The sequence below is a fragment of the Anarhichas minor genome, unplaced genomic scaffold (genome assembly GCF_050575085.1).
Source record: "Anarhichas minor isolate MPS153535 unplaced genomic scaffold, ASM5057508v1 ptg000033l, whole genome shotgun sequence".
Classification (NCBI taxonomy): Eukaryota; Metazoa; Chordata; class Actinopteri; order Perciformes; family Anarhichadidae; genus Anarhichas; species Anarhichas minor.
In genome coordinates this window covers 5,892,974-5,920,035 of record NW_027466479.1, presented here as the reverse complement: position 1 = coordinate 5,920,035, position 27,062 = coordinate 5,892,974, and the positions used below count along the sequence as shown (strand labels likewise).

The 27,062-nt window shown below is 44.5% G+C and overlaps 1 protein-coding gene across 1 annotated transcript in view; it reads left to right on the top strand.

Moving 5' to 3' along the window:
• Nucleotides 1-27,062, top strand: part of LOC142965355 (fibrocystin-L-like) — a 40,553-nt gene that overhangs the window by 4,643 nt on the left and 8,848 nt on the right. The window contains 47 exon segments of the mRNA XM_076106272.1: nucleotides 57-167; nucleotides 632-721; nucleotides 1,725-1,990; nucleotides 2,089-2,180; nucleotides 2,287-2,446; nucleotides 3,161-3,296; nucleotides 3,721-3,864; nucleotides 3,967-4,121; nucleotides 4,309-4,419; nucleotides 4,642-4,791; nucleotides 4,940-5,064; nucleotides 5,151-5,308; nucleotides 5,445-5,614; nucleotides 6,704-6,836; nucleotides 6,958-7,112; nucleotides 7,580-7,702; nucleotides 8,375-8,480; nucleotides 8,760-8,867; nucleotides 8,979-9,143; nucleotides 9,267-9,388; nucleotides 9,645-9,777; nucleotides 10,655-10,847; nucleotides 12,103-12,245; nucleotides 12,514-12,618; nucleotides 12,895-13,080; nucleotides 13,656-13,829; nucleotides 14,476-14,681; nucleotides 14,815-15,787; nucleotides 15,956-16,204; nucleotides 16,352-16,501; nucleotides 17,031-17,205; nucleotides 18,030-18,186; nucleotides 18,285-18,441; nucleotides 18,921-19,130; nucleotides 19,510-19,639; nucleotides 20,465-20,706; nucleotides 20,874-21,010; nucleotides 21,129-22,158; nucleotides 22,528-22,719; nucleotides 23,221-23,372; nucleotides 23,489-23,648; nucleotides 23,957-24,128; nucleotides 24,774-24,862; nucleotides 24,981-25,144; nucleotides 25,420-25,549; nucleotides 26,195-26,313; nucleotides 26,862-26,991. Of these exon segments, the coding sequence (XP_075962387.1) occupies nucleotides 57-167; nucleotides 632-721; nucleotides 1,725-1,990; nucleotides 2,089-2,180; nucleotides 2,287-2,446; nucleotides 3,161-3,296; nucleotides 3,721-3,864; nucleotides 3,967-4,121; nucleotides 4,309-4,419; nucleotides 4,642-4,791; nucleotides 4,940-5,064; nucleotides 5,151-5,308; nucleotides 5,445-5,614; nucleotides 6,704-6,836; nucleotides 6,958-7,112; nucleotides 7,580-7,702; nucleotides 8,375-8,480; nucleotides 8,760-8,867; nucleotides 8,979-9,143; nucleotides 9,267-9,388; nucleotides 9,645-9,777; nucleotides 10,655-10,847; nucleotides 12,103-12,245; nucleotides 12,514-12,618; nucleotides 12,895-13,080; nucleotides 13,656-13,829; nucleotides 14,476-14,681; nucleotides 14,815-15,787; nucleotides 15,956-16,204; nucleotides 16,352-16,501; nucleotides 17,031-17,205; nucleotides 18,030-18,186; nucleotides 18,285-18,441; nucleotides 18,921-19,130; nucleotides 19,510-19,639; nucleotides 20,465-20,706; nucleotides 20,874-21,010; nucleotides 21,129-22,158; nucleotides 22,528-22,719; nucleotides 23,221-23,372; nucleotides 23,489-23,648; nucleotides 23,957-24,128; nucleotides 24,774-24,862; nucleotides 24,981-25,144; nucleotides 25,420-25,549; nucleotides 26,195-26,313; nucleotides 26,862-26,991 (8,838 nt within the window).

The window sequence follows — 27,062 nt, the reverse complement described above, 5'->3', positions numbered from 1 at the left end:
TCCTGTGTCGTATTTATTCTTACGACAGTGAAATGTGTGTCGTGTCTCCTGTTCAGAGGTGACAGGAGTCTCGCCGTCGGCGGGCAGTGTCATGGGCGGAACCCTGTTGACCATCTACGGCCGCTTCTTTGACCAAACTGACCGGCCAGCACGAGTTCATGTTGGAGGTAATCAGCTGTGGCCGGTTTCCAACAACATGCCGACTTTTCTGATATTGTTGTCACGCGGTGCAAAGTGTCGCATAGATGCATCTGAGCCAAAACAAAACCTGATCCGTTGGTGGGGCCTCAAGTCGTGCGATGGTGATAATCCCTTTCACCGCAAACAGAAACTGTGCGGCAAACAGAAGTAAACAGCAGGGTTGTCGCGCGGTAGAGAGAAGAATCTTCTGAAAGCTCAGAGACGCAACAGACCGTATACCAGATATAGAATGCAGATGATACAGTATCAACTGACAGTACACAAAGTCTTTTCACATAATATTCATCATCAGGTTTGTATTCAAATTGTAATAAGGAAGAAATGCATCAATGCGACCAAGGTATATAAATGAGGTGGTAACACAGGATATGAGTAGATAATAAGAATATTTTAACTGTTCCCGTGATTTTTATTTTGTTTCTTTCTTCAGGCCTGCCTTGTGAAATCCAGACTGTGTCTGACGACAGAATCACGTGCAGGACCGCCAAGCACGAGATGAACAACATGACAGTCTACCCAGGTGAGGACCCGCCTCCTCCGTTTGTCTTTTGGCCGTGACGCTACATTCGCCACATTCGTTCCACCGTTGTGCCGTGTCATTGTCCGAACGAAGCATGAACACCAGTTGACATCTCCATCACTGGAGGAATCTAAAGCGCTTTGTCCTGCTCGACAACAGAAGACGGTGATCTCGTTGTCACCATCTCTCATCACAGTTGTGACAGAATGGAGCGCTTTGATGTGCAGAGTACTGTGAACAGATAACCTGTTATCTGACTGTGACTAGAGCACATCTTTTTGATCATACATCATACGTAACACCTTTCGTAGAGCTGATGTGAACAGCTGATACAGACGCCGGTTTTGGATTTCTAAAACAAGATAAACTTCAGTCAACTTAGCTGCTCTCCTTTTTATATCATTTCAAGAGTAAGATGAGTTTCAGAACAGCGCTCAGGTGATTCAAAGGTTTTCATTTGAAGTATGCAGCATGCAAAAGAGCGCTCAAACAGTTCACGTTGGATTCTGCAAAGAATTGCAAAAGAAGCCAAAAAGGTACCTTGGTCCTTGTGTGGCCATTTCTGCTGTCTAATGGCTACACAGCTTGACACCCATCTGTTGAATAAGAGATGCAACTAACATTAAGTCCTGCTGATTATTTCTTCGATTCATGGATTAACTTCTTTGTCTATAAAATGTCAGAAAATAGTGAACAATTTCCAATATAATTTCAGAGAAAGTGGTGTCTCCACATGTTTAATTTTGTCAGACCAACAAAAACCCAGAGATATTCAGTTCACTATCATATATGTCAATGAAAAGCAGCACAATCACACATTGGAGCAGCTGAAATCAGTGAATCTTTAGTGTTGTTTTCCCTGAAAAAAGACTGAAAACGGATGATCCAACTGTTCCTGTTTTCAGTTTCTGTTGGTTTGCTTATTGATTAATCTGCTGAGCTCTGACTTTGATGCACCATCATTTATTTCCCATTTCGTCACATGCACCTCCTCTAAATCCAGGTGGAAGAGGCTTGAAGATGGAGGTGTGGAACAAGACAAGACCCAGATACCTGACTGACATTCAGAGCTACAATGAGAACACGACTGGATACTGGGCGGAGTGGGTCGACTCCATGCCCCGCGTCTATCCGAGGGAACACAATTATTTCAGCTCACGATCCAGAGGCTTTTTTGTCCCACCAGCCAGCGCCAACTACACCATGTACCTGCACTGTGACGACCGATGTGAGCTCTACCTCAGCAACTCCAGCCGCCCAGAAGACAAGGTGAAGCACACCTGCTGTTATCATCAAAATAAATCCTCCTATGAAGCAATCAAAGATTATGTTGTGATGAAATATTCATATCTCCCCTTTAACTTTAGGTTAAAGTTGCGTACCAGACAAGGTATGTCTCCGATTTCACGAAAATGGAATCTCAAAAGTCTGCAGTACTGCCTCTAAAGCAAGGAAATTAGTAAGTACATGATTCTAATGGCTCTTATTACCTCTTTAAAAAATGACTAATCATTAATTCATAGCACACCGTGTCTCATCACTTAAAAACATTATTTTTTCTGTAGCTACTACATGGAAATTCTGCATCAACAATATAGCGGTGGTGCGAGTGTCAACGTTGCCTTGTTCCAAGAGGAGAGTCCCTTTACAGAAGACCAGACGGACGACGCGGTCAATGAGGTTCAGAATATCGTGGTTAAATATGACGTGTTCGATGAGGAACAGGTACGTACCTGTAGCTTCTGTTAAACACAGCACATCAAGTTTATCTTCTCAGCTTCCCTTTAAAGGAATGGTTAGATGTTTCCTTGCCCAGTTAGATATGAAGACCGATCGGCAGCTTAGCTTAGCATAAAGACCGTAAAACAGAGGGGAAAGCTAGCTGGCTGTATCCAAGGAAGTCACTGCTCCAGTCTTTATGCTAAGCTAGCGCAGTAGTTATCTGTGAATAAGCATATTTCCCAAAATGTCAAACTATTAATTTTAACAGTGAAATAAACATAAATTAACTGTATTTTACATCTTCACAGTTTCCTTTTGTCATTACTGAGTAATAAACTAAGATACACTTGGATGTTCTTTAAAATCCCCCTTTAAACATTTCTGTTGAAAGCAGCTAATGACAATTTAGCATGAACTGGTTTCAGTCAGTCCTCTAAGAGGTTAGGTCTTATTATTTCTGATTGTTTCTGGCTTTCCAATTTTTTTGGAGCCACAGACACCGATGTCTGTAGCCACAGCAGGACAGCCAGCTAGCATTACTGCTAGCACCATTGTTTATGACTTTTAACAAATCTGCGGGATTTGTTAAAAGTCATTTTGGAGAATGTTGGAAATGAGGAAGAGGTGAATATAAGAGGTTGAGGCAAGGTGGGTACAACAAAAACACCCTTTTCTCTCTTCTGTACCTCACATGCTCTCCCTCTCACTGTTACCCAGGTGGTGACCTTTGACTCCTGGCCCAGCAATGTCACCGCAGTCAAAGAGGTCCAGAAGGTCACCGTCAGCAGCGGCTGTGCCAGCCATCTTTGTGGGAGCACCTTCTTCAGCCTGGGCTACAGAGACGCAAAGACAGGTAATGTGTTGTACAATTGATTCCTTTAAGAAATAAATTGTTAAATTGGTTTCTTGCACGTTAAAAACCTTAAAATATCCCGATTGCAGTGATATTACGAAACACAATGTGGCGAAAAGCTATGACCCGCCCTACTCTACCCTGATATTCTTACCAACCCTCACCGATCATACTCATCATGCCAAAACCTTACCGACCCAACCAACGATGGCAACGAACACTAGCCAATCAGAGGCAGAGTAGGGCGGGTCATGCCTTCGCCATGGTATGATTCGTAATGGCACGCGACTGCATACATGTTTAGCATTGGTAGCCACTAAAGGAAAACCCTCAACCTGTTGCTCTACTCTAATAAATCCACAGTGCAGTATGTCCAGCCGTTATGTTTGTTCACAAGCTTCGTGTTTGTTCCTTGTTTTTTAAGGACCGATCCCAGTTACGGCCTCGGCTGATGTGGTGGAGGCATCGTTGAACAGCCTTTGGACCATCAAACCCGACACGGTCCAGGTCACCAAACAGGTCGACAGCCGAGGATCGAACTACCTGGTCACATTCGATTCTGACAGAGGTATGAAGAGACAGAAAAGTAGTTAGTGGTTATCACACTTCTTTCACATGCATTTGTGGAGCTGACCTTAATACTATAAACTACTTTTTTTTTTGACTGCAGGGGATTTCAAACCTCTTCACTGGGAAGTTTTTGGCTCCGACACCAACGTCACCGTTGCCGAGGTTACAAAGGGGATAAGCAACATGCAGACCTTCACTCTGCTCTGGGGGGGAATCCCCACCAAGCCCATTGCATTCAATGCAACCGAGTCTGAGGTGTGTTGATAGAGAGTGTCTCTCTGTCAGCGTCTACAAGCCTCATTACTCCTTGAGACAATGACTAAATAAGATCTCATTTCATTTCTGAAACAATTTGTCAAAATAGATTCTCTTTTTGGACTGAGGTTGTTGCCTGTACAGTGTAGAAACAATACTAACGTCCGGCTTGTGCCATCGTGAACAGGTGCAGTCGGCTCTGGAGGACACGATGAAAGCTGAGTGTCCCGCTGAGGTCCTGACCTCCGAAGGGACTGATGTGAAGTACTTCAACGACTTTGAAAGTGACAATTCTCAGGTAAGTGGGGACAAATCAACGGTGCGGTTTTTTTAAAGTGAGAGAGAAAACAAACTTATTTGGAGAAATGTGACAAGCATTCGCACGTTGAGTTCACGCCCTACGAGTTTCACCTATTTTTCGTGCTCCTTTTACTTCTGTGAATCGGCTCAGTATTGTTAAATCTTTGCAGAGCATCTGATTTGGGGTTCTCACGGGTTTCTGTTTTCTTGCACCCACCAGTTCAACAGTGCTCAAAAAGGCACTCCGGTGAAAAACACTGCTTTCTGCGGCCTGTGGTCGCTGAAGAACGCCGAGGTCCTCTTCAAGGACACTTACACCAAAGAGTCTGGTGGCAGCTACGGATCGGTCTCATTGGACAAGCATCCCACGGTAAAACACACAGTGGCTTCATTTATTGTACAGATGGGTAGAATTCATACTGTAAATGAAAACAAATGGATGCAATCAAGAAAGTGGTTGATAAATGTACTAAAGGTTATTGATCTCTACTATTTTTTCCCTACTGTTCCCCGTGCAGCTTTGCTTTGCATACAAGGGGATGTTGAAGGATGAAGTTGGAATGAAGTTCACTTACCGCGACAGCCAAGGCAGAACCCAGACAGAGACCGCAAAGATCAGCACTATCTTCATTAAGGGGCACAAGTCAGTAAACGCCACTTTTAATTTCTCAGTTATGTGCAAACTTCTCAGCAAAGTCGCGGCTTCTAGACATGGTTATCTCTTGACAGATGGAGTTACAAATGCATGGACCTGCAGAGCTCCCTGCAGACGGAATACATCGGAAGCAATTACGATCTGAAGGAGTTTAACCTCTACAAAGACGGGGGGGATTTCTACGTAGACGCTGTTCACATCGGGAAGTATCCCGCCACAAATGATGAAAACGGTACGGTTGATTTGGGGTTCAATGTCAAAGTTTGGAAGTGCAATCAGATTATATTCCTGATAGTCTTTCCTGCACGTTTTTTTTCGTATTACGTTTCTTTGCATTCAATATATTCCTGTGCGTTATTTTCTTCCAGCCGTTCCCCACAACAGGAGGCCTCCGCCCTTTGAGAGCTCTGGCCGGTCCTTCGAGGTGATCGCTGTTGCCAAAGACACGTCGACCGCTTCACAGATCAGCTACGAGATCAAAGCCACACCAGTCGATTGTGCCTTCGGGTTCCCGCTGCTAGGAGTTGGCTTCCTGCAGGTAACGGATATGTTGAATTTATGTAACAGAGTCATATTAAAGACTCATTCTTCTGCTGTGTATTCGTTCTTTGGGCAGCAGTGTAGACTGTGCTGTCCGTTCATCTTAATATTTAGACCCAGGAAACCTAAATCTGGGAGTGTGGAGCTTGGGGTGAAGCTGAAGTGGAGTAAGAAAGGAGCAGCCACCTGACAGTTAGTCAGACACTCCCCAAAACATCAACCTCCTCACTTGAGCCTCAAGATTTTCCCCCTGAACAGGACAGTATTAGTTTCCAAATTGTCACTAACGCACACATGAAAATAAATGTTTTTATCGCTGTTGAGATCCAAACTTCTCGACGTTATGTGTTGAGTTACAAGAGAAGATGGGGATTTCCCCTCTACTTCAGTCGGGGTAAATCTGCCTGGCTTGCGTTTCACAAAAGAAGGCTTGAGTTCTAGAAGTCAAACCTTTCTACTGCGATGCAACTGTGCTGATGTGCCGTTAACACGGTCCAAAAAAGGGCGATACGAGCGTGAACTAGTGGGATTTATCCCGATAGCGTTTCTCTGAAACAGCAAACACAAGAAAAGCCAGGTGTCATCTTCAGCAGTGTGACTCATGAATACAGCCCACGGCCATGTGATATGACTTAAAGAGTACAGAGAGGCGCCACAGTGATCCTGTGTGTGTCTCACGCCTCGGCATGCTGTTCAGTCATCGTCAACAGATTAACTGACAACTGTGTATCATGGCTGGTATGGAAAAGTGTGACTACAGGGTGTAGTGTCCGTTCCATCCATCCATCCATTTTCCTCCGCTTATCTGGGGTCGGGTCACGGTGGCAGCAGGCCAAGCAGGCTGACCCAGACTTCCCTCTCCCCCGCAACATTTTCCAGCTCATACTGGAGGATCCCGAGGTGTTCCCAGGCCAGCTGGGAGATGTAATCCCTCCAGCGTGTTCTGGGTCTTCCCCGGGGTCTCCTCCCAGTTGGACGTGCCCGGAAAACCTCCAGTGGGAGGCGCCCAGGAGGCATCCTGATTAGATGTTTCATCTAAATCTGACGTTAAGCCGTCATTGCCTCATTCGGCAGTTTGTGTCCACAGATGTCCAACCGCAGCGAGGACACGGCTGAGTTCCGGGACGGAGCAGCCACCGTCAGGATCACTCGCCCTCACAGAGCCACCCCTCCTCTGAACGGCACCTTCGACGTGGAGATCTACGGAGGCCGAGCTGAAGGTATAGAAGAACATGAAAGTAAAGTACAGTGCTGGAGTAGATGTACTTGAATCCCATCACTGCCTGCTTCTACGACATACGTAATAGAGTGTGTGTTAACACAGCCGGTGCTTGTTCTCAGGTCTGTCGGTGGACATCAGCGAGGAGGACCTGAAGTACGCTCTACAGGGAATCGCGGGGATGGGTGAGGTCAGCGTCAAGAGGCAGGGAAGCTGCAGAGAGCCCAAGTGGAGGGTCGAGTGGCTCACCAGACCCGGAGACCAGCCTCTGATCCAGGTCACACTCTTCTTTCGTCATTATTTTGGTAGATTTGTCTTTTTTTGTGTGTTTTTTTTAGATCTTTGGTGATTTATTCAAATGCCAATTGTTCGATGTTTTAATATCGATGCATTGCCCAAAAATGTTATCTATTTGTTACTAACAAGTTATCTTCAATAATCAAGATTGTATTTGCAGAAGTAGTAGCTGTAGCAGTCGCAGCAGTAATATCACACAGATATTCATCAGATATGTGTTGAATTATGTTCTTCACTACCAAACTTCATTCTGAAATTCATTCTCATAATGCGAGCCAGATATGGTTAATATTCCCTCTGATATCATTTCAAAATGCTCTCATCTTGACGATGACCATTCTTGTTTGCTGATTGGTGAGAATTGCTCTGTTTAGTTTTTGTGTCTCAAATTTCATTTATATCTACATGTTGTCATTTTTTCTGAACGCTGATTTATTGTCATTGCAGGTTGTCGGCTCGTCGCTCGTCGGCCAAAACGCAGTTGTTTTTGCGTATGAGAAGAAGAAGGGAGGTCTGTTGACGCGAAGCCTGACAGGAGATTACTTCCGTGTCCGGGAAACCAAACCACAGGTACAACCGTGATTCAAAAAGCCTCGGGCACATCTGGTTTGGGGTTTCAGCATCATCTGTCTGTCAAATGTGTGTTTTGGTCACTGCTGGTTAAGTGTGTTGTGTCTTACCATAAAGTCTGCAGAACAAGTCCTGGTTCTGTTGGTAGCGGTGCACTATGCAGCTGCATCTGTACATTAGGTGCCTCCAGGCAGGATAGAATCAAATGATTGCATGCTACTGAATAATTGCTTTGTACTGAAGTGACTGACAGCTGAAGACCTCTAATATTCTATTGTATGGCTATAGCAGTAATTTCACCTGGAAGTGCAAGGGCGTAGGTTTTGCATGTGGTCGGTAGGGACACATCCGTTATTTATATACCGATATCTGGGGGGACAGAATTGTCTCTACCGATATTTGAGCGAACTTGTTTGCATTATCTTTGGAGTGAAGTCACATTAGATAATTACGATGTGCTCTCCCACAGGCTACTAGGGCTATTTGTCACTTGGCGCCTGAGTTTTGTGATTTCCGTAGAATAAATAAAGACATTCAGCAGGAAATCAAAATGTTCTGGGGAAACACAACCTTAGGCCCCTGTGTTAGTGGTTATCCCAGCCTAGTGGGTCTTTTTTTATGTGGTGAAACTTGGTCCTGAACTTGACATTTTGTGATTTTCCGTGTTTGCAGGTGGAGGTTTACATCAACGGCATTCCCTCAAAGTGTTCTGGCGACTGTGGATATGAATGGTCTGAGGACAAGACTCCAGTTGTGACTGGAATCAGCCCATCTCAAGGTGTCCTGTCTCTGAAATGTTATTGATTCATTGAACATGAAGCATTATTGCTTATTGATTGATTTTTAAGGCTTAATATATATCTAATTGGCGTTCTTCTATATCGAAGGTTTAAATTATTTTATGTGTAAAACATTCAATACCAAACCAGTATACTATATATTGCATTTTCAAGTACAGAAAAAAACTCACAAAAATCCTGTCAAGATTTAGTGAATTGTCCGCTTCATGTAAATCATGGCGATGGTGATGAGGGTTCTATATCGCTGACTTTTTCAGGATCTAATGGCGTGGGGACTCTTTTGACTGTCACTGGGACTGACTTCAGTAGTGAAAACGCCTCCATCCTTGTGGGAAAGACCCGGTGCCACGTTGAACAGATTACCGGTGAGTGAAAGACGATTTTAGGAGTGAACACTGTATCCTGTCGTTAAAATGAGTCGGCTGTTTATTATCTAATGAAAGGAGTTAAAACACATTTTGACAATGGTATTTCAGCGACCACTCAGGTGTGCAGACTCGGCAGCTCCAGCGCGGGTACTTACCCCGTGTTGGTGAGCTTCCCCTCTCTGGGTGATGCACGCTCCTCGGGAGGCAACATCTTCCACTTCACCTACAAGCTCATTGTTTCCTCTTTCTCCCCGCTCTCTGGAAGCGTGGCAGGTCAGACTTTACTCAAACCTATCTGTACAAGTGTTATTATTTATCAGAAAATCAAAAGCAGAATCACTTTCTCTGGAATACGATAGTGTATAACCATTATCTTCTTATATGTTTTTTTCCCAGGAGGCACTCTGCTGACGATGACAGGTTTCGGCTTCAGCCAGAACACCACGGTTACTGTCGGCAGTGACGAGTGCACCGTGGTTCGTGCCAGTGACACTGAGCTGAAATGCAGAACGCCAGCAGTAAGTGTACAGGCGGCAAACTGCTGTTTATGAGGGAGAAACATTTTCCTGCATCAACTCAAAGAGAGCACACTAAGCACACACTATACACTGTGCTAAAACGGTGTTTTATTGAACATAAATACAAATTTTCATTTGAAAGCAAGTTTTTTTGACAAATTATTTAGACATGTCATTTTCCAGCCTTGCAAAGAGCCTGAGCTCTGAATAAGGCACTTATTTCTTAATTAATAAATGATTACATTACTTATTTCAGGGGACTGCAGGATCACAGACCGTCACTGTGATGGTGGGAAACATGAGTCAGACAGCCGGCAGCTCCTTCACCTACGACAACAACCTGACAGCCCGGATCTCAGGCCTGAGTCCCAGCAGTACCACTGTGATTGGTGAGTTTGGGAGGCCTTTATGAACTGTATTCATGCATTTGTATACCACTCAGTGAGGTACGACTATTATAAAGAGTCACTGAGATGGGCAAAACCCAGACGAGAGGTTTAATGGGGAGGATTTGTTTTGTCCTGAAAGGTCAATAGTAATACTATCGCTCTAGTGAATGAAGCAGACATACGTGCTCGGCTTTCTCTTTGTTTACGAAAAGAAAAAGATTTCATGTGTATTCATTGTGTTTCAATGCCACGCCTTTTTTCTCTCTCGCAAAACAAATCACTAGTTATCTAAAGGCACTGTACATTTGTCATAAGTGAATTACTGCCAGGAAGACTATGTTTTGTATTACTTCTTGATTGTTGGGAACATTATGCTGTACTCTGAAACCAGATGATTCAGAACAGGTTACTAACAGTCAACATCCTGTTGTTGAGGAACATAATGTACCAGTCCAATTATATACGTGTCTGAAGGGAATAGAGATAGCGAGACGTTTGTGCTTCACTGTTCAGAGTTGGCATGTGACTCCACTGTCATGTCTCGCAACCTTTTGTCAATGTCATCACCGTCACCTCATTAGTTCTGGTCTTGTGTGTCCTGTGATGTTGACTTGCAGGTTTTCTGTTTTTTCCTTTTGTACTCACTAAACCTTAAGAATCTGACCATGACAGACTACCACGTCTTCCCACACATTTATAGTAAACAACACAGAAGCATCCACACAACGAGACTACGTGTTAAGGTGTCGGATAACCAGTGGTGCTCACTTTACCAGAAGACAAGTGCTAATTATCTTGGCACTTGAGTGACAGAAGCTCCACCGTGGAAAAGATCTGTTGACGTTTCTCTTCTCTTTTCTTGATGCCTTTTGTGTAGGACATGAGGTTCTCACCATCCAGGGCTCGAACCTGGGAGGCCGAGACAACGACAGCGTCGCGTTCGTGGGCGGGAAGGAGTGTGTGACGGTGCAGTGGACGACGACAATCATCACATGTCGTCTCCCCGTGCTGCCGCCTGGCACGCACAAGGTGGATGTACAGCTTGGAAACAATGGCAACCCACAGACAAGGTAGAGCTACCGTGAAAGATCTTTTCACCCGGGCAACAGTTCATCCGTTACGCACCGACCGAGAGAATGTCGTATCGGCAGCTGTGAATTCTTTCCTGCAGGCCAGAAAGGCGTCAAGAGAGCTTTTTTTACACAATGCTTAAGGGTACAGAGTAGATCTGAAGATAAAGATTTTTATCAAAAACCTTTAGGCGTCATATTGTCAGAAATATACCGTTATGTTTTGGGATTTTTTAACACACACAAACAAAAAATCGAATAGTATGTACAGCATGCTTGGAGACGAAACAAAAAACGTAGTTCATGTAAATGACTTCATGTGTAGCAGTTGTTTTTTACGTGGGGAAACATTAAAAGGGAACTACGGCCATTTGCAAAAGTCATACATGTTATTCCTATTGTCCAAGACAGCCAAAGAACATTAGTGAACGTGAACAACTCTCTCCCAAATCCAAAACTCAAACTTGTGATGTCATCGATTATAAAGTGTGGAGCTGCTCCATAGACAATGAATTATGAAACTGAGATTCTAATCATATAGGTACATGTTCTGTTTCATAACTGAGAACGCTGCAATAGAATAAAACATAACGTACACAAACATTCTGTAAGTTCACAAAATCAGTCTCACATTAATTTACTGCTTCCAGAATGACATACCATGCACCACATGCCCAGTATGTGTATCATAGTAATAAACTCATGTTTACAATGTTTACTGAGGTAATAAATCAAGAGAGAAGTAGAGTCATTTTCTCATAGACTTCGATACAATCTGACTTCTTTTTGCAACCAGAGGAGTCGCCCCCTGCTGACAATTAGAGAGAATGCAGGTTTAAGACACTTTGGCATTGGCTACACTTTTCAGACACCGAGCAATTCACCTGAGAGAGAGTAGCTCATGATCACAGATGGAACTCTCCTACGTTCTGCAAAAAACATACTGGAATTCTAAATTTAGGATGTGTTCCCCTTTAAAAACCCACAATAAATGAACAATGATATGGCATTACGTATTATGTTTGATTAAAGGGAATGGTTTAGGCTGACCTCATTTGACTGTCTTTAAAAATGTACACAAGTTAAAGGCCAATGAAACAACTATGGCTGGTAAATCCTCCTCCTATTTTCTATTTTCACATTCCAACTAATGACACACTTCAAAACAGATCATACTACACAATCAATTTGCTCACAAGCCAGAGGGCGTGGTTCATTTTGGGACTTAATTGAAATGTTTGTTTTTGTTTCATAGCAACGGTGTGAACGCCACCATTGAATACGTCCTGGAAATCTACAGCATCTCCCCACAAATCGGCTCCTTGATGGGAGGAACCATGCTGACTGTGTCTGGGTCTGGTTTCAGCAACAATACCTCGGACAACAAAGTCTCCGTCGGTAAGCGAAATGAGACCCGGCTATATCAAACAGACTTATTACCACGCCAACAGTCCCCACCAAAAACCATTCAACATTGTCAGTGTTTAACAACAAGATTCCATCTGTGGAACTGGATATCAAATGAATGGTTGAGGGGGGAACTAGCTGGCGGTAATCTACAGTGATGTAACCACGCGCAAATATGGAAAAGCTGCACGATAATGCGACCGCTTCAGGTTCCGTATGTGTTCTCACACATGTTTTGTGTTGGTTTGCGATGTGACAGGAGGAGTTAAGTGTGAAGTGAAGGCCGCCTCAGAGAACGAACTGCAGTGTGTGTTGCAGTCGGAGGAGAAGACTCACGTCGTCACCAACCAGGGATCTCACAGCAGTAGGTTAACGTTTTGATCCTTTCTGTAGGTGTCACATTAAATCTGAGTTGACTGAAACAGAACACAACAGAAAGAGGATCACGTTTCCCAAAGCTGCTGCAAGCAACGAAGCTGTGGGTTTCAAAACCTGTTCCACCTCCAGTTTTTCATAATTAGCCACATTTAGAATTGCACTCGCAAGGTATTTTGATTAGATGTTGCTCGATCTCAGACAATGAAACCTTTCCCGTGTGTTATTTTGTCTGTCAGACTTGACATTTGTTTGTGTGTTCCAGCTTATGGACAGGGGTATGCGTGGAATCCCGCCTCACTGACGGTGTTCGTCGGAGACACGGTATTGTGGCGCTGGGAGGCACCGGCCTTCCAGAAAGACGTTTACGGGGTCGTTAGTGTTTCCAGCCCGAGTGAAACCACCCACGATGGGGGACCACTCTACAGCGGAGACACCAAGACACCCAAAGGTAGAATACGGAGTCACCTGCCCTGATTTTACTGTTCGATACCATCAGTGTGCCGGGAAGCTTTATTTAGTTATGAGGCTTTATGTTGGGTTTGTTCTCTTCTTCTTTTCCTTTGATTAATCAGATAAAAGTGATATTAAAATCTCTTTTTCAAGCAAGAACTATCCAAGAAGAGAGCTCAAAAAGAGCATTATGACTCTAAACAGAGACGTTATTCTCTGTTTCCTGACCTGAATAATAGCTGTAATTGCAGCTCATACTTTCTTGAATTGCAATATGGTCCGTTGGTCTGTGTTCACCCTTTTCTTAGTGGATTAAGAAAAAGGACATTGATGGTTGAGTTCTAGTTAATTTCCCATAAATTCTGCTGCAGCTGCACTTAATTAATACATCAACGTGATCTCATTCAAATGAAAATCTTGTTGTGTCTGCACTCTGCGATGTTGTAATGTTGTGATATGTGACGTGAGGAATGTGATGTGTCGAGACGAATGCACACCATGTCCAAGAATGCTTCATTATGATTCGATGTCCTATAGGGTACAGCACTTATGAACTCTCTCGCTCCCCCTCAGGGTTTTTCGCCTACCGCTTCACTGCGCCCGGTGTGTACCACTACAGCAGCGGCTACATAGACGACGCCAACCGCAGGAGCCTGCAGGGAGTCGTGAAAGCCGAGGCCCGGGCGGAGAGGAGAAGCAGGGTTTCTGTCAGCGTGGGAGGCATGGAGGCCATACACGTGACCGGAGGTAAACGTATAGATGTGGATGAGATGTTCTCGGTCTGCAGCTTGATCCTCCAGTGAAAGTAAAAATAATACTCGGGGAGCTCCTTAAGAACGTGATCTGATTTGGTATATTAAAAATACAGTCCACAAATGTGCATAAAGTGCTAAAATTAGAAGTCCCATGACTTATTATCATTGTGACCCTGTAGTCAGGGAGGCAGTGGAAGGAGATGTATATGCTACTAATATGCCGTTTGTACACTAATGCACCTAATGAAAACATATAAACATCAATATAATACAGTCATAGAAATCATTTAAAAAACCAGACCAAGGATTAAAACAGTCCTGGAAAGGATGTTTTACTATGCTGACTTACTCAGCATCCATTTTATCAGCTGTTCAGAGAAGTAGCAGGTTTTACTCCACTCCTCCCCACCTGTGTAGAGAAATGTGTCTCCCCCTACTTTATTATTTTAGATAGAGTCCCGAACAGACTGAAAGTATCAAGTAAAATAAAAAAGTAGAGGTGTATTTATTATTATTTGATATATTTAAGAGGATGCAAATCAAGTCAGATCAGGGTAGAATAAGTTTATCTTTTGATATTTAAAGATAGACAGGAAACTCAAAAACAATTCAACGGATCAAACTGTCCCTCCCTTCAGGTTCTCGTCGCGTCTCCAGAGCAGCCCCGCAGTGCGTCGCCTCCCCACAGTGCCCGGAGACCAATGTGACCTCAGGCGCCATTTCCTTCAGCGCCTCCGCCTGCTCCACCCCCACAGTCCACTCCATCTCTCCCAACCAGGGATCATACCACCAGGTCATCCACATTGAGGGCACAGCCTTCAGCGACACCGCCTGCGCTAATGAGGTTAGCAGGAGACTTTTACAGCCTTATCTATCTCAATGGATTTAAATCTCAAATGGATTGAAATGTTCAATCATCTTTGTGCTGCTGAGAGTTTTTCTCACCTGTCTGACTCTGGCGTCTGTGTGTCCTGTAGGTGACGGTGGGAGATCAGCCCTGCCAGGTGATCAACAGCTCTCACTCTGAGATCAACTGTCGGCTCGGCGGCGACAGCCAGCTTTCCATCGGCTTCGCTCTCCCCGTAGCCGTCAGAGTCAACAACCTGGGCAGCGCCATCATCACCGTGCCGAACGAGCTCGGCCGCCGCTTTGTGGTTCTGCCGGCGGTCGACTCCATCTCGCCTCCCGTCGGCAGCCCCAACGGCCACACGCGGCTCCGCGTCCGCGGATCCGGCTTCTCCGGAGGACAGGTGACTGTGGCCGGCCAGCTGTGCTCTGTTGTGTCACTCAATTACACTCACATCACCTGCGACACCGCTCCCTCTCAGCCGCAGGCCGGTGATGTCGTCTTCCACGCGGGCAGGATCCTAAGTTCCTGTCATTCGAACTGCTCCTTCAAGTACTCTTCTTCTGTCACTCCCACGGTCTCCAGTATTTCCCCCGACAGCATCAGCGACCCGACCACCGTCACCGTCTTCGGCTCAGGCTTTGGCAGCAGCCTGGACAACGTGGCGGTCTTTGCCGGCACCTCGGAGCTGGGGGTCACCGCCGTGACTGACGGCAACATTACGCTGATGGTAAACGCCCTCCCCGCGGGAGAACACCCAGTCAGAGTGATTGTGAGAAGCAAGGGCCTTGCATCCGGTTCCGCCACCCTGAGCAGCCGTGCCCGAGCCACCCTCAACCCGGACGTGGGCAGCCTGGCTGGAGGAACCCCTCTTGTCTTCACCGGAAACGGCTTCGCTCCGGGGAACACCAGCGTGACGGTCGGTGGCTCGCCCTGCGAGGTTCAGGAGGTGACGCCGGGCCTGCTCCGCTGCCTGACGCCTCCTCGGGGCGAGGGGCTGGTGACCGCCGACATCCAGGTCTTCTCGGTGCGGTACCCTCCGCTCAACTTCACCTACTCCGCAGCCCACACTCCCGTCATCAGCTCCATCAGCCCCAGCTCTGGTAACTACGGTCCTCTGCACCCGACAATTTTGATCAAAACAATGAAGCCATCATAATTAAAGTATCACATACATCAGTGGATCCGTCTGAGCATTTGTGTGTGTGTGTGTTTACCGTATGTGTTCACCAATGTCTATGATAACCTTCCCCTGGGTTTATTTCCCACAGGGCCGAGCGGCGTGACCGTCACGCTGACAGGCTCAGGATTTGGCAACGACTCCCAGCACGTCTCCGTCTCCATAAACCACGTCCCCTGTGTCCTGTCCACCATCTCTGATGCGCAGATTTAGTGCATTGCGGGAGACAACCCGGGGGGGGCGTACCCAGTCGATCTGCACCACCAGGTCAAAGGTCACGCCCAGTCAGATGTCATGTTCACGCACGAGCTGACGCTGAGCAGCGTGCAGCCCAATGAGGGTATCCATTCCAATCCATTTCTTGTTTGCGTGCTTGTGTGTACATTTGAATTTTGTTTGTCTTTATCCTCGTACTCCGAGTTCCCTTTTCTTCCTCACAATTCAAGTCTGATATTGATCAATTCTTCCTCCCTCATCCGTGACTCAGGAAGTTATGGCGGCGGCGCTCTGCTGTCGGTGGAGGGTTCTGGGTTCGACCCGCACACCTCCAATGTGACGATCTGCGGGGAGGAGTGTGAAGTTCGCCGAGAGGCTTCCACATCGTCCCGTCTGTACTGCCAGTCTCCGTCCATCAACGGTAAGTTTAGTTCAGCGTCCTTTACTTCACCAGGATAGTCTCCTTGTGGGGATTTGTAGTAGGGTTAGTGCAGTAAGAGATGTACAAAGTAGTTATTTATTTACTGACATTATTACGGGTAGCACAGTGACCAATTTCATCTTGATTTCTGAAACCAAACTTACGCTTTTATACGTGCCAAAAAACCCAAATTTGTATCAGCTTTTTTACTTTGTAGTTTGCTTGTTCTCATCAACAGCTTTCCATCTTTCTAGTAAAGGTTAAGGGGTTGAAGGGTTTTCAAGTTTTTCTTTTGGAAAGAATGTGTTCCTGCCGGTTCACGATATTTTTAGTTCTCGACTCATTAAGCTGTACTAAGAGGAATGTTGACAGCCTTTCATGGCAGGAGACAATGTCAATGCAATCAGGGGCATGTTGTGTAAGAAAATAACTTGTCACGGCCGATAAGACATCTGAAGGCTTCTTGTTATTTTTAAGCATCTCGATTCTTCCTGTCCCTTTTGTTGTCGTCTGTCCCGTCTGCTCTCAGACACTCAGTCGGAGGTGAGCTGCGTGGTCGCCGTCATCAACCAGCTGGACGCCGTCAACATATCAGACGGCTACGCCTATAAATCTCAGCTGACGCCGGTGATCACCGATGTCTCTCCGCGCAGAGGAGGCACCGCCGGAGGCACGCGGCTCACAATCACCGGCTCTGGTTTCAGGTGCAGTGAAGGAACAGAGCACAATGGAGAGACACACCCCCGGATTACGGACCGCTGGTTAATAATCAGGCGCTCGACTCACGTTACACAATGTGTCCCAGGGGACGTCTTTGCTTTCATTGGGTTTAATGCAAAGACCTTCTCTTGTTTTTGGCAAAAAGTGATTTTAGAAATTGAACGATACGAAAAGAATACTTTTAATATAATTAGTTTATAAATAGTGCCAAGAATAAAGCTTCAATGTACAGTTCTATCTGCACATACAGCCCATTAAAAGCACATTATGATGAAGAGCAGAAAAATGTATTCATAATTATATGTGAAACATTATATCATATAGTTTTATATAACAAGACACCGTAGTAACACATAAATATAAACATAAATATTCCCCTCTATTCTATTTAATTATAGTATATCATTAATTGTAATATTAAATTATACTATGATAGCTTAATGTAAAATAATATTATTTTGTATGATAATATCGGGTAAAGTACGTGGTATATTATAATGTTTTAGTATGGTATATAAACTATATATATTGTAGCATGATATAGTATGTTAAAGTAAGTTATATGTTATTATTTTACAGTCATTATCTAGCATGCCATTGTATTATATTATCCTTTAAAATTATATATATTCTTACTATACATGTGCGATTTAACTGAGGCATGGTACATTATCGTATACAGGGTTATCATGTTAAGGTAAAGTATGTTATTGTATCTTTTATACACATATGTGTATGCCACAGTAAAATGTATAATATAATCAATTCATTCATGGATCTATTGACCGCTCACTTTCCCGCCCCACAGCACCGACATAAATGAAGTCAACGTGACCGTGGCGGGGTCCGTGTGTGACGTTCAGTCCACCAACAGCACACACGTCATCTGTGTGACCAACTCTCAGCGACAGTCTCAGGAAACCAAAGTCAGACTCAGCATCGGAGACCGAGGCATCGCCAAGATGGTGAGATCACGTCCCCCGATCTGACTCACAACACAGTTCCTTATATGATGAGACTCGTGTTTCTATAACACATGTTTGTTATTCGGCTCTTTCTTCAGGATAACGCGGACTTCTTCTACGTGGACATGTGGTCGTCCAGGTTCACGTGGGGCGGTCTGTCTCCACCTGAGAAGGGCTCGTTTGCCGTCATCACTAAAGGCCAGACCATCCTGCTGGACACCAGCACCCCTGTGCTGAAAATGCTCCTCATTCAAGGTACACAAAGATCTTGATCCTGGCTGTTTTGGACATGTTTAACTACGCACATTGTGTGTTTGAAGGAACCGACGGATTACATGTCACTGAAATAGTAGCTCATACGATTACATGTGGGCTGCACGGTGGTGTAGTGGCTAGCACTGTCACCTCAAAGCAAGAAGGGCCCGGGCTGGACGGCCCTTCTGTGTCAAGTTTGCATGTTCTCCCTGTGTCGGCATAGGTTTGCCTAGGTTAGCATGAATGGTTGCCTGTCTCTATGCGTCAGTACTGCGATAGTCTGGCGACCTATGCCTTCGTCAAATGTCAGCTGGGACAAGCATTTTCTGAATTCAGTATTGGTTTGGTGGAACTAGTGCCAAAAAGATGATATATTAACATTAAAAAAAGTCTTCGTTTCGGACCTCATGTAAATCTTGTAAAAAAAAAAATGTTGCCACCAGTCTTGAGTTTGAAACTTACTGTTTCTTTGTCCTCAGGAGGCGCGTTGGTGTTTGATGAGGCGGACATCGAGCTGCAGGCAGAAAACATCCTGATCACGGACGGTGGACTGCTCCAGATCGGCCAGGAGGGGGCGCCATTCCAGCACAAAGCCATCATCACGCTCCATGGACACCTGCGCTCACCTGAAATACCTGTTTATGGAGCCAAGACGCTGGGTGTCAGAGAGGGAGTGCTGGACCTGCACGGTATGAAACATACACATTCAAACAGCTAAATATGAAACTACAGCCAGCAGACAGTTAGCTTAGCTTAGCACAAATCAGCTAGTTTGGCTCTGTTCAAAGAAAATAATCTGCCTACCAAAACCTTTTATAGTGAGATTAAATAATTTGCTGTATGTCTTAAAACTATCAGAATACTTCCACCGCCAGCAGCAACAGAGAACTGAAATAGTCGTGACCCAAATATTCCTAAAAACCCCTGATTGCATGTCATTATGTCACATAATGCTAAACTGACAGTCATTTGAGTCGTGTGTCCTGAAGGGATTATGGATGTCATTATGAGTGACACCTCACCTGCCCTCCTCGGGTGCAAGTCATTGTTGACAACCTGTTCCTCCAGGCATCCCAGTTCCTGTTCCCTGGACCCACCTGGCCCAGACGGTGGCCAGCGGCTCCGTCACACTGACTCTGATGAAGGCGGTGACGTGGAAAGCTGGAGATGAAATTGTCATCGCCTCCACCGGCCACAGGTGCAGTCTCCAATTCATGCATGTGGTCGAAGCAGAAAAACACAATGATTAAAAGTCAAAACTGCAAATTTTATAATTGTGTCAACATTGAGTGAAGACAAAAATGTTCCAAAATCTTTTTGGGAGTTTGTTGTAACCCATAAATAAGGCGGTAGCTAAATTAGAACATAGTGGAGAAAAAACAAAAGGAACTCCAGATAAACTAGTCCTGCTAAAAGGTAACTAGCCTAGCTTAGCAGAGGAGCTGCCTTTGTGGTAGTTAACTTTAAATCAAATATTTGAATTTATTTAATTAAAGGTTCATTTATTAAACTAAGTCATTAGTTCACAAAGAATAGATCATGTATCTCAATGGAACCTTCTTGGCTAAGTAAAGGATAAATAAATGGAGAACAAAGCAGAAGAAGAACATATTTTGGTTGTAGATATTGTGTTTTTCCAAGCATGTAGTGCCGTATTTTTGTACGCCTTTATGTAAAGTTAACGGCAAATCATTATTAATCAACCGTAAAAATGTTTCACTACTTAAACAGCGCAGCACAAAAAAGCACTTCTGAAAGGGAAATACAGGAAGAAATATCTACGTGCTACACATGTATAAAAACATCTCCTAAAATATGTATGATCACAAGATTATTCAGCCAAAATGTCATAAGAAAAAAACAACAACACAAAAGCCACAGGTGGGCGGCTTTGACACATTGAATGCTAAGACCCTTTTCTTTTAGGGAGGTCCAGTCATATTTACTGTATATTCTATGCATTGACACAAATAAAACAATGTCATGGAGCCGCAAGTAGAAATCATGTATTTCCGTTTTTCAGGCACAGCCAGAGAGAGAACGAGCAGATGAGGATCGCCGCCGTGTCGACCGACGGCAGGACCATAACCCTGACAGAACCGCTCAAGTACACTCACCTCGGGGTGACCGTCACGCTGCCCGATGGTACGGTGTTTGAGGGCCGAGCCGAGGTGGGTCTCCTCACCAGGAACATCGTGGTGCGAGGCTCCGAACACCAAGACTGGGACGAAACCATCGAAGCCTGCCCCGACGGCTTCAACACAGGTACTGTGTTTCAACTTGTCTGATTTGATTTGACACAAACCGCTGTGTAAAAGTAAAGAAGAGACATAACGTTGCTGTGCAGTCAAATATATTCAAACTGACAACCACTTCAGATTCACCAACATGTAACATATATGGGTAAACATCTTTCTGTCCCTGTGCTGCAGGTGAATTCAGCACCCAAACCTGTTTCCAAGGACGGTTTGGAGAGGAGACCGGCAGCGACCAGTTTGGAGGCTGCATCATGTTCCACGCACCCACACCAAATAAGAATCTCGCAATAGGCAGACTGGAAAATGTTGAGGTGAGACGCTTCAAGCTTTCTCTGCTGTAACGTATTTTATTCTTTGCATCTAATCATGTTGATCAGATTACTGAGATAAATCACACAAATTGAAATGATAAACGTTATGCTCTTTTAGGTCTACTATGCAGGACAGGCCTTCAGGCTGGGACGTTATCCCATCCACTGGCATCTGATGGGAGACATCGACTACAAGTCATACGTGCGGGGTTGTAGTATCCACCGGACCTTCAACAGGGCCGTGACCATCCACAACACCCACAACCTGTTGGTGGAGCACAACGTCATCTACGACATCATGGGCGGGGCCTTCTTCATCGAGGACGGCATCGAGACGGGGAACATCCTGCAGTACAACCTGGCCGTGTTCGTCAAACAAAGCACCAGCCTGCTGAATGACGACGTCACGCCCGCCGCCTACTGGGTCACCAATCCCAACAACATCATCCGCCACAACGTCGCCGCCGGGGGCACCCACTTCGGCTTCTGGTACCGCATGCACGAGCACCCCGACGGCCCGTCCTACGACCCTAACATCTGCCAGAAGAGGGTTCCCCTCGGTGAGTTTTACAACAACACCGTGCACTCCCAGGGCTGGTTCGGCCTCTGGATCTTCACGGACTTCTTCCCCATGAAGGACGGAGGCTGCCGCTCCAAAACCCCCGAGCCCGCTGTCTTCCGTTCCCTCACAACCTGGAACTGTGAGAAAGGCGCCGAGGGGGTCAACGTGGGCGCCGTGCAATTTCACGACTTCACCATGGTCAACAACGAGAAAGCCGGTATCGAAACCAAGCGCATCCTGCAGTGGGCCGTGCAGGGCTACGGAGAGGGAGGGGGGGCGACGATGTCCAACTGCACCATCGTGGGCCACGTGGACGAGCTCGGACTGGGAGATAACTACTGCACCCACCGAGGTGTCATTGCGCCGCTGGACGATGGCCTGAGTGTCCTCAACACCAAGTTCATCAACTTCAACCGTAGCTCTTGCGCAGCCATCGGGGTGGCCGCGATCGACGGGACGTGTGCGGATCGCTGTGGTGGCTGGGCTGTCAGGTTTAGTGGGAACCAGTACTTTAACTCCCCCAACAAGGCCAGCTTCAGGTGGGAGCATGAGGTGCAGCTGGTGGACACTGATGGCTCTCTCACAGGTACTCAATGTTGTATAACCTTTCCAAACTACTTCTTTAATCAGTCCCTCAATCCGTTTTCAGAAAAGTGTTGTTAAAGTATATTTCTTATAGCTATCAAATTGCCAAAACCAAACATAATTCCCTACCTTGGTTGTAGCACTCAGTCCAAAGCCTGTTGGTTCCTACTGAAGACAATGGTTCATAGTTATATCTTTCATTTTTTTTTGTTTTAAGTTAGTCAATAAGACCTAAACAGCTCATTTAACCAACATATCCGGCCGCACCATAAAACTGCAAATACCAGTTTTTAAAACTCCGGTTAATGCAGCTCAGGTGGGCTTTTCCTCCGTCCCTGCATCCGACTGACCCACGATTCCTTGTTTTCAGGAAACATCAACCACAAAGTGGTGCCCATGAGCCCCCTGCTCGACCCCGCTCACTGCTCCCAGAGTGACGAGTGGAGCGTGGGCTTCCCGGGCGCCGTGTGCGACCACACCGTCAACTTCCATCGTTTGTCGTTCAACAACCCTTCGCCGGCCTCGCTGAAGGCCAAGGACGTCATCTTAACCAACTCCCATGGTACTAAAACACACAGACAAATTACTTTTTCATGTCAGTTTGTTGTTGAGAATGCAGAAAGTCATCTGTAAATCTGTATTGACCTCTACTGGTGATTAGTGGGAAGTGCAGTAGATCGCTGTCATCAAAAGATAATAAAATTAGGTTATAAATAGCATATAACACAAACAATGTAAATATATACTCATATTTATATATTTAAGTGTGATGTATAAACAGATAATGAATAACATGTTGTTTTTTCTATCACACAGTTGTAATAATATAAAATATGTCCTCATAGGAGAAGTTATAATTGTTGACAAATATTGTATAAGAATAAACACTTTTATTTAAGTACAACTACATGAAAGTGTGATTTAAAAAAAAAAAACAGCTTTTAAATGCTAAATGGGCGATTAAAATGTATAAACGTATCTGCTGTAAAATAGTATGAGAGTATATATATATATATATATATATATATATATATATATATATACAAGTTGTTTTTAATTACAGGCAGCAGTGTGATTCCCTATCTGAAGAAGAGAATGACTCATAAGCTTGGCTGGATGGCCATGCTGCCCTCTGGAAAAACGTACAACTGGTACTTCAACGATATGGATCACATCACCAACATCACTTACGCTGCAAAATTCTACGGCTTCAGCGTACGTGATAGACCCGACATGCTGTGATATGACAGGACGATGCTGTAAATGTAGCTTTCTACCTATTTACAGTATACTGATGTGTTTTTTTTGCCTGTACCTTTCCCCTCTCACAGTCGGATCAATACGTGATCATCAACCACAACTTGACCCAGAGTCCAGACAGATTCAGGATCATCGATGAGAGGAACGGCTCGTCGACGCCGCTGAGCTTCAGTGACAACAACAACGGAGACTGGTACTTCAACGACAGCTCCAACAACCTCTACTACATCGGTAAGACACACTTTGACACAGATCTCTTGCTAACTTTGATGATTGTTTTTAAGTTGTTTACTACGCAAACATTGAAAGGTTGTAATATTAAATCTTAAATATACATCATTGTAAATTGAATATCTTTGGGTTTTAAAAGTTGGCATAAACTACACTAATTATCACCATTATTTTTATCAGCTGTTATTGTTGACATCTTTGTCCTTCGAGATTATTTACCCTTCAATCACACGAAAACATTCAGCAACACATTCAGTGAACTTAGTCATCCGTGCGCCTTCATCCATTTGCCATCTTGTTGTCTGCAGTGTCTGGGAAAACAAACCAGCGCAGGCGTCGTGCCAGCGTGGACCGCTCTATGACGGACTCCGCGGTCAACTTCAGGGTCTACCGCTGCTTCTACCCCAACTGCATCCAACCAACGCCACCACCTCCAGCCACACTCACCCCCTTACCCACCCACCGGCCTGACAACTTCATGTACGTTTGACCCTCCCCCCAATGCACCATGATATTCATGACCAGGAAGAAAATATACTGAAAGTATTAAATGTAGGAGTATGCATGTTGTTGTCACAGTGTTGTGTATATTATAGGGTTATTATCACTGATGCATTATGATGCAGTATTTTGTTGTGGTTGGTCGAGGTGATTTTGAAAACTTTAATTAAGTGTTGGACAGTTTAATCTGAAAAAATGTCAAACTTATAAAGACATATTAGTCTATAAGCGAATCCTAAAATACTTATTTTGCAGTCAGATCTAAATATATTACTTGTTTTTAATTTAAATATTTAAAAACATTTTGAATTTTTTTTATTGTTGTATTAGATGTCTTTCACTTTTTACAAGAAAAATAAAACTTAAATCGGAAGGGACATGGAGGAGGGGAAATAGAAGGTTGAAAAAAAAAAGGATTACTTTTGCAAATTTTTCTGCGAGATCTCTTAAAAGTAAAAAATGTTTAACCTTTCATTTTTTTTCCCTCCATGTCCCTCCCACGGCTACATATGTTTTAAAAGCAGCATGTGTTCACAATATATGTAATTTATAAAACTGAAAATAGTTCTCATGTTTACTCTGGTTTCCTTCTGCTAAAAGTTCTTTGTGCGTGTTTCTCTCTAGCCGGTGGTCTAATGCCTCTTTCTGGACAAGCTCACCTGAAAACAACTTCACTGCACCTACAGAGGGCTCCGATGTGGTCATCCCATCAGGTAGCGTCTGGAGGAATCTTCACAGTGTTGTTTTTATACACACTAACTGGATTTTGTGATTGTATACTGTTGTATTATAATATACCTCTGTATATATAATACCTCTGTATCCCCACAGGGAAGTGGGTCGTGTTGGACAGTGACACTCCTCCCCTCAACAAGCTGACGGTCATCGGAGTTCTGGAGATCCCCGACAACATGAACAGCTCGTCCTCAAGACAGGCTCGTGCTGCACCTGAGTACAGCACGGTGGTGCTGGACGCCGTCTACATCTCCATCCAGGTCAGTGTGATCAGTCATCTCCATCTTCTGCTTGTTGTGATGCTGGATGTCAGTTTATGTCTTAATATCATCAGGACCATGACTGAACAGAGAAAAAGCGTCACCTACTTCAAACTAGTCAGCATTCAGTATTGGTGTAGTACCGTTTGCTTATGTAAAAGTAGCAATACTGCAGTGTAAAAATACTCTGCAAAGAGTCAGATACTCACAGTACCACCCACGCAGTTTGATTGGTATGTTTAGTGAGGTGATGGTGGCGTCTCGTGCTGTTTCAGGGCGGCAGGCTGATTGCAGGGTGGGACGACGAGCCGTTCAGAGGTCAGCTGCACATCAAACTGAGAGGGAACCACCGCACGCCGGACTGGCCTCTGCCTAACGGGCCCAACCAGGGCTCCAAAGTCCTGGGTAAGAAAACGCATCAGAAACAACTCAACGTTGTCGTGTATTTCTTACATATGTTTTACACATATTCTAGATATATTTGTGACATATTGTGTAATATATTTGCAATATTTTGTGTAATATTCTGCTGTAATTTGTATGTTGTAAATATAACTACATACTGTACATGTGGACCCTGCCACATATTTTATTTCTATTTTAGTTTTTTTTATCAGGAAAAGTTTACATGAAATACTTCTCCTCACACGCAGACACATGTATGTGCATGTATGTAAAAATGGTTTGACGAAAATGAGAGAGAGGGGAAAGAAGAAGAAATAAATAGATACATTTGAGAAGGGGATCTAATACAGCAACTAATACCACTAGAATAGCCAAGGAACCAAGGGGAGTTTGTGTACTGCTACAACTGGATTACGTCAAATCTAAAAATGTAAAATTATATGAAATTATTTTATTCATGAAGTCAGCTTTTTTATTTTTATTTTTTTTATTTACTGAAATGAAGTTACACATTTTTAGTCCGAACTTTTTCAGATGGTGTGAATTGTAATAAAATGCTATGACTGTGCTCCATGAAACAGATGACTGAGCTTTTGATGCTCTGTTGTGAATCTTCAATGTGTGTGTGTGTGTGTTGTACCACAGGTGTGTTCGGTACACTGGAACTCTATGGACAACCTCACAACGTTTACCACACCAAACTGGCCGCCACCGCTGACGCTGGATCCGATACTCTGAACCTGTCGCAGTCTGTCGACTGGCAGGTTAGAGTGCTTTGTTTTTACGTTTCCCTCAGTGCTTGTGTGACAAAACGGATCGTTCGGATGATTTTGAAGTGTGCTTGTATGAGATATTTATCCATTTTAAGAGTATTAACTACAGTAGATGGAGTTTGGAGAAACAGACAGGAGCACCAGCACGGGACACCTAAAAAAAAATAAATCAGTATCAGTTTAAGTTGTCATATCAAGAATATTTTTTACCGCTTTAACTTGCCATCAGACAGACCTTTCTGACGGGGAACAGATGCCGTTATCTAAGCTCTCTTCACAGTCACAAGACCCCTTTTCGGTTAGTGTTATTGTTTGACTTTGTTGAATCCGAACTAACTCTTTAAAACACTAAAGTCCTGTGCCGGTACTCCAGTCTGTTTCTCCAAACTGGGCGCGTGCCGACTGCCATCACTGACTATGTATAAGTACCTCACACAACCCCACTTCAAAAATAAATCCAAACTGTACTAATTTTAGAACCTACAACTACTGCGAAAGCTAGTATTCAGCTACCTGTTGACATGTCGGCTTGTGTGCAGGTTGGAGACGAGGTCGTCATCTCCACCACCAGCTACAACGCGTGGGAGACAGAAAAACTCCAGATCACCGCCGTGTCAACAGACGGCCGCGTCCTGACCCTGAACCAGCCGTTGACCCACACTCACATCGGTCAGTTCAGTGTCTCTGTAGACACAGCAAATGTCTCCAGAGCTGCAAAATGGTGTCAAACCCACTGCAAT